Source organism: Falco biarmicus, chromosome 2 (assembly GCF_023638135.1).
Source record: "Falco biarmicus isolate bFalBia1 chromosome 2, bFalBia1.pri, whole genome shotgun sequence".
Taxonomy (NCBI): domain Eukaryota; kingdom Metazoa; phylum Chordata; class Aves; order Falconiformes; family Falconidae; genus Falco; species Falco biarmicus.
The window spans coordinates 72656692-72663968 of NC_079289.1; the positions used below are offsets into that span (position 1 = coordinate 72656692).

The window sequence follows — 7277 nt, forward strand, 5'->3', positions numbered from 1 at the left end:
TGTAATTGCTTGCTGTAAGACTTTCTACATAAGGTCTTCATTTTTTCATCAGAAACCCCAAATTAAGAAGAAAATTAACAGGAAATCAAACAAACAGAGAAAGCAACTTTCACAAACTTATTGCTTTTAATAGTCAGGACATCATTTATTTACCTTATCTTCTCACAAGCAAAAACACTGACCTAGATGCTACAAGAGGGCAATTTTCATGTAACTCAAAATGTCAAATATAACTTTGAAGGGAAGGTTCAAAGATTTCAGACCAATGCAACTCTTACAATTGGCTATTTAATTTTAAAAAGCTTACTCTCATCTCTGTGGCAAAAGATGACAGAAATAGCCTGCCAACCATGAACTCAATGAAAACTGATTAAAATGCATCATATTGCTCTCATAGACAGCTCTTGCACCTTGACTGCTACCTGAAGTTTTTTTCCACACTACAGGAAAACGAAAGTTTTTCACCTCTAATCCCTGCTATTAAGCACAATAGCTCTCCACAGGATCCAGAATAAGCAGCCTAATTAAACACCATTTGAACACACACATGCATCCCATTAGTCAACAGCAATTCTAGTTTTTTCATTATTCAGTCATCACTAATTAAAGTTCTCTGTATAAAGTTCTAAATTAGTAGTACAGTACATCTATTTAGTTGGAATTATTTTAAGCACAGTTTGATTCAGCAAACTAGGTATCTAGGTTTATGGAAACAATTTTAATGTTGCTTTCAATTTGTGTATTTTTTTATACTTTCTTTCTTTAAAAAAAGGATGCCTTCCTCAGAAAGTCATTAAAACACAGTTTCCCATTACACACAGATATCGCTATAAATGTGATGGTTTCTACAAGTAATAGACATAAATAGGTAGGTGTTTTTAAATGTATAAATTCAACTTAAAAAAACAAGTTGGAAATTTCAGTGATATACTAACCTTTCTAGCAACTACATTAAATGTGACCCATGAAAAAGTGGCCTGTACTAAAATCCATCTGTTTTATAACTTCATGGTATTATTTTATTAATTATATTATACACATATTAATGAGGTAGGTAATATGAGAACACATTACATATTGTACTACTGATGCTACCTCATATTGAGCTGAGCTATCCTAATTTTTCAGCTGCTCTAAGTTTGTCTTTTTTCAGACAACACAGAATATCTTAATTCTGCTCCACCATGAAATTTAGATTTTTAATAAAACAAGTGTTTCTCATCAGTTCAAAATTATACTAGCAGCTGTAAATCATACACTAATAAGTCAATAACTTATAAAGTTAGTAAAACGACATGGAACAGTCATGAGTCGCGCTTGGGTCTTTGTAGAACATTTTGGCTTCCTATATTAATATTGAATAGTTTCAGATAAACTAATATAAGCAAAAAATATAATGGAATAAGATACAGTTCCATTAACATTCCACACCAGTTAATCCTGCAGGCTAGAGACTCACTGCTATTACAAAAGGGCTTGTCTTTGACATTCTCTTAAGAACAGTAGTAATATGCTACATCACGTTGGCTTTGCCTCATAAAGAGTAACATCCCAAAACTGCATAAGAACATTTAAATTTGGACTGGATGCCAGCTGGAACAGTGACGCACGCAGGTGATTAAACAAAATCCAAGCTAAAATCCACGTGTCATTCTTTTCTTATTATATTAGTACCACTATATTATAGACTTATTAATGCACATAGTATTATAATATTGTGTATTACATTATTGATGCAACATCTTGAGCTAAGGCAAAAAAGAATCTAATGATTTTCAAAGAGATTTCACTGTCTTAATCCACAACAACTGCCACAGTCATCAAGTCTAAAGAGCGAACTGCCCGGCCACAGTGAAGGAAGAAGAAGAAAAAAAAAAAAAAAAAAAAGGAAAAAAAAATCCACACAAACCAACACACCGAAGAAAAAAAAAAATAAGGTGGCAGCAAGTCAAACTTCAGAGACTACCAGCCCACCAAATGAAACATTTCACTTCCAATTCTACACTCCTCCCCAAAATTTGCAACAAACTTTATCTAAAAACAAGGAAAAAATAGTTTTAAAGATTAATCCATCTCTATATGTCTCCTAAGGTAAGAGTTCCCCCATATAACTGTTTCTCCAAGGTCTTTCACCTACCCACTCTTGCATGGCTGTACAGTGAAAAGTTAAAAAAAACTAGCTGCAAAGCTAAGAGTTTCAAGGTCTAATTCCAAACAATATTTTGTAGTTCAGCTTGATTAATTTACATAAATTCGTGTGTCTTTCTTCGAACCTCTCCTAGATACCGTGCTCTTCTTTTCAACTCCTGTTGACAGTCTCTTGAACACCAATAACACTCTTCTATAGTTAGCTGGCAGAAACATGCACAATGGGAAATCAGCGTATTCCGTACACATAGAACTTAAAGGATTAAGAGACAGGATTTATACCTATAAAGAAATTTCACACTCAGCTAGGTCATGCTAGTCAAGAGTAGCTAAAATAGCCAATCGTGCAATAGAAAAATTCCCCAGAGCCCAAAACCCCATTACTTGACAGACAACATCTGCCTTTTAATGCATTAAAAAGGAGCAATTCAAGATTCACATGCACATTTTTTAAAATACTGAACACATACATCCAGATAAAGTTCTGTGATGAGGACCTGTGTAACACCAAAAACAGTTAATCTAATAAGAAAATTACATTATAGCCAGGAGGCCTGGCTAGTCTTCAGATTCCAGAGAAGTGATGTTTGCATCCAGCAGATCACAAATGATTACTGTTCTCTTATTTCATTAATCACATTATTTTGACTACAGCATGACTGGAAGAAAACAAAGGGAGTACCCTGGCAATTAGAGTCTACCTTGTTATTACTCATAAAGAACTCTTATAAATAAGAGAGATTATTCATAGAAATTTGTTACAAATTAAGATTTTTATTATTAAAAGGAATTATTACAATACATTAACTAAACAACAGTCTCATAAAAGACAAATATTTCATTGCAGTTTTACACACACAGCTGAAAATAATCCTTAACGTCTGGATCACAATTGAAACCCTCCTGTCAAAAGTTTACATAAACAAAAAAAAGGGATGTAGAAAAATAGTGCTACAAATGAGGAAAAATCTGACAAATCACATGAACAGTCACATTTTTCACCCCATTAATACAGAAGAAAAATAGGCACTCCATAGTCAGCAGCTGTTACAAAGATTGCCACTTTTTCAGTTAAAATTCTCCTCTATTCTACAAAAAATTTAAGCAACATATTTGTAATCTAGAAGCCACCCTCCAGGGAACACAAGAACATTTCCATATTTCTTAATATGTTTATCTTTAAATTGTTTTCTACTATGCTTATTTACCTCATTACCCAGAACATTTAACTTTGGTAAGAATAAAAGATGAAAATAGAACAAATCTAGCCAAATCAAGAGCAAGCCCTGTCATTTTATAGCATTTACATATAAGACCTACTAAATAATGTAACCTCTAAGGCTATATCTGTCACTTCTGATTCCGATTTAGGTTGTTTGACATAAAATATTGGAGAAAGGCTGCTTTTGAATCACAACTGCATGGGGAAACACCCTTGTCTAACCAAAAGAGCAGCCAAACTCAACCATTCAGACTACCAGCACGTTATCTGGGGTAAAGTCACTCAAGATGACAATTCTAAAATTTTGCTAATATTAACCTGTAACAAAGGAGTAACACAGGCTGACGCATCCCAACAAGAATTTCAGAGTTTTGAGCAGTAACCTGGAAAGGTTATTCAAAGTAAGATACCTATGTGCAACACCTGGGGGAAGGAAGACCACCAACAAGACGAGGACTTAGTCTAGTTACCCATTTCATCTGAAACAAACATCAACTGACCCAAACCACTCTACTCTTCTGTACTTTCCACTTAATATTCAAACCTGAATTGGGAAAACATGATAGTATCCTCATCTCTGTATCACACAACTTTGATAAATGAACAGATCATCTTCTAAAACAAAACTTCCACCAAACACCAGCACATTTCAACAAATCTCAAGCACATACCTTTGACAAAAAATTTGCTCCCTTCAAAAAGAACAAAATTTAAAGGAAGCCTATACCCATTATACAAACAACTACAGTAAAAGTTAATCTGACTTCTTCAAAATATACATTGGACTTCCATCACCTTTTGTTTCAGTTCTCTTGTGTATTAAAGCCACTAGCTCATATACATGCAAGAAGCATAGCAACAGCCTAAGTGAAAAATTTATAGTTCTAGCAGTAATGATACTAGTATCATTAATATTAATAATAATAAATACTTATTATTTATTTAGAACAAAATAATAATAGTTCTAGCATTCACAGCTATGCACTTTGACACTCTGCAAAAATAACATACGTACATAGCCCAGCTTGTATCTAAGCAGAAGGGACTGGACTGACAATACAGATCTACTTGCAGCTTAAAGTAAGTTAGTGTTTCTTCAACATAGGTTTTAAACCAGCATACTCAAAAACCCTAAAGACCTATCTCAAGAGGAAGGCTGCAGTCTTCTGTCTGTCAGCTGTCTGGACTAAAAGCATCCTTGATCTGCACCTGAAAGGTCACAATGCAATACAACTATCTAACTCCTTACCTGTAAGTCTGTCTTCAACCATCTGGAGTCAAATCTAGCTTGAGCAGCCAGACAAAAAGATTCAGAAGACATGTTTCCTTCTCCAGCCTCCTCTCCAGGCTGGCTTTGCAGCCCAACCTGCCACAGAACGAGAAAAATAACAACCTAGTGCATGAAATTAACCACACAAGGTTATTTTTGTTCAGACTAGGATGGCTTCCACTTGGATCTTTAGAAATTTATCGCGAATAAGGACCTCCCCCGATCACAGCCCTGAAAATGCACAGGGAGTAAAACACACATTAAGAACACCTGGCACCCCCAAACCCCCTACTTCGCTTCCCTGTAGCGCTGGCGGAACGCAGCCTCCCCTCTGCTGCACCGAGCTACAGCAGAGGCCTAACGCGCGCGCCCCCCCCCCCAGCCCCATAAGTGGTGCATGAAATAAATAATTGATCGCAGATTACGCAAGCCGCAGGCCAGCATAAAGCGATTACCAGGGCCACCCGCGCCCCCTCCTCCCCCGCCAGCAGCCGAGGCCCGGGGGCTCCCCCCGGCCGCACCACCCCCTCTCCCGGCCGCATCCCCCCCACCCTCGCGGCCCACTGTCACTGCCCCGACGGCCACCAGTCGCGGCTCCATCCCACCTCGGGCAGCCCGCGGCCGGGACCTCAGGGGGCGGCCGGGACCTGGGGGCCGGGGCCGGGCAGGAGGGGCGGGCGAGGCCCCGCCCGGGCAGGGGTCGCTGCACACGGCGCGGGGGCCGCACCGCCCTCCCCCCCTCCCCCCCGCGGGGCTCCCTAGCTGAGGAGGGGCGGCCCCTTGCCCCCCTCCCCGCTACACCGAGGCCGGGCGCGCTGGCGCCCACCGCCCCCCCACTGCGGCCGGCTCCTCGGGGCGGGGGGGGCGCGCCCGCCCTCTGGCTCCCCCCCTCTACCCGCCGAGGCAGATGGAGGCGCCGGCGCGCGCGCCAGCCTCCCTCGCACTCACCGGCCGGCCGCAGCGGCGGCTCCTCGCCACTTGCCTCGCCTCGACCGCGCTACCGCCGCCCGCTCGGCCCCGGGTAATCCTCGCCCCTCCTTCCCTCGCCCGCCCGCCCCCCCCTCCGCCGGCCGAGCCGCTCGCCGGTCCCTCCCTCGGTACTGGAGATGGGGGAAACTCGGCCAATTCGCGGCTCAGCCCCTGCTGCGCCAGCAAGGCTCTCGGCCAATCAGGAGGGGAGGGGGAGGCGGGACATCCTGCCCCGGCCGGGCCGCAGCGGGGGGGCGGGGCCGGGGCCGGGGGCGGGCGGGGGCGTCGGGCCGCCTGGCAGATGCGCCTGAAACCAGGCCGGTGGTGGTGGGGAGCGGTGGCTGTGTTTAGGTGGGATGCAGAGGTTAAAAAAAAAGAGCGTTTGGGGTTGTTTTTCTTAAGTCGCTTTAGGGACCACCGGCAAACTACACTGTTAAGGTCGCTTATGGAGGAAAAAAAAGCAGTCGTTAGGTATTTCATAGCAGAAATGTCAATAAGGAGTAGTTGGGAGCAAACAAAATGGCAGAAAAGCCTAAAAAAGTGGAGGCTGGGGACGGGAACACGCTGCTACTACACAGAGCGGGAAGGATGGTGGGGCAGGGTGTGGAGCCTGGCTGAGGGCGGCCGGTGGCGACTGGGCCACACCAGCGGCTGCCTCAGCGCCCAGTTGAGAAGCAGCAAATTACCACGCTTTGGGTAACCTTGTTGGGGACAGTGAAACACATCAGGGTTTTGAAACCCAAATTAACCAAAGGTGAAGTTCCTCACAGTACTTAGGCTCCCGTCCCCTGGCGGCTGAGGAGTGAGGAAGGTGAGAGCAAGGCTTGGCAGACGGGGCTATGGTTGGCTTTGGCCAACGTGAATCCACAGCCTGAATGTCCATGAAATTCTGACAGAACTTGAGACCGTTTGCTGACATTTGGGCAAATGTACACAATGTTTAGTCGCTATTATTTAGGAAGCAGTTTTGTAAGACGCAGTGAACTTGATTCTCTGGGGTTCATTTTCAAAGTAAGAAATGCAACTAGGACCTAACTGCTTAGCCTGTCCCATCTCAGACCTCTCTTGGATCATGACACAGTAGTCACTTAAAGTGAAATACTGTAAAAAAATTCTGAAGTGTCTGAAAATTTATATAAAAAGATAGAAATTACCAATTTCCTCAAATTACTCCCAGAAACTAAAAATCCAAATCTTCAAAACCAAAAGTAGTTTCCTTTGAAATATCTGCCTAAATGCCTACATGTCAAAAGTTTTAATATGAAGGAACTGGAAGTTTTGTCATGCATACCATATTGTGTCTGTTCTGACTAGTCCATGGCTGGGCAAGAGCTAGTACACCAGGATGGGAAATATTTTAGTCTTTTCTTACCTAGTAGACTGGAAATAGAAGAAAATAGTCATTTTAACATATTCTGAGCAGAGATAAAAACCGCTTTGCAATGTATGGAGCCCAAACCAGAAGGAATTAGGAAAACTTCGCTGAAACCACAGTGCCCACTGATTGTGCCTACTGCTTGTTTAAACGATTTGCAAGTCAGATCTATACGAGATACTTTGCATGTGCAACATTCACTGCCATTTTTTGTTTGTGTCTTCAAGGAGATCGTATTTAGACAATCTGCATTTATTTTGGAGAGTTTTCTTACTAAATAACAAATGGCAGTA

At 42.2% G+C, this 7277-nt stretch overlaps 1 protein-coding gene across 3 annotated transcripts in view; it reads right to left on the reverse strand.

The window, feature by feature from the left end:
- Positions 1-5709, reverse strand: part of HERC2 (HECT and RLD domain containing E3 ubiquitin protein ligase 2) — a 113405-nt gene extending 107696 nt beyond the window's left edge. For all 3 annotated transcript variants that reach the window (XM_056327558.1, XM_056327559.1, XM_056327557.1), the window contains exons 1-2: positions 5589-5709; positions 4620-4736 (exon numbers count right to left, since the gene is read on the reverse strand). In XM_056327558.1, coding sequence (XP_056183533.1) covers positions 4620-4691 — 72 coding nt within the window. In that variant the 5' untranslated portion in view covers positions 4692-4736; positions 5589-5709. The remainder of the gene's footprint in view (positions 1-4619; positions 4737-5588) is intronic.
- Between the last annotated feature and the right edge of the window lie 1568 nt (positions 5710-7277).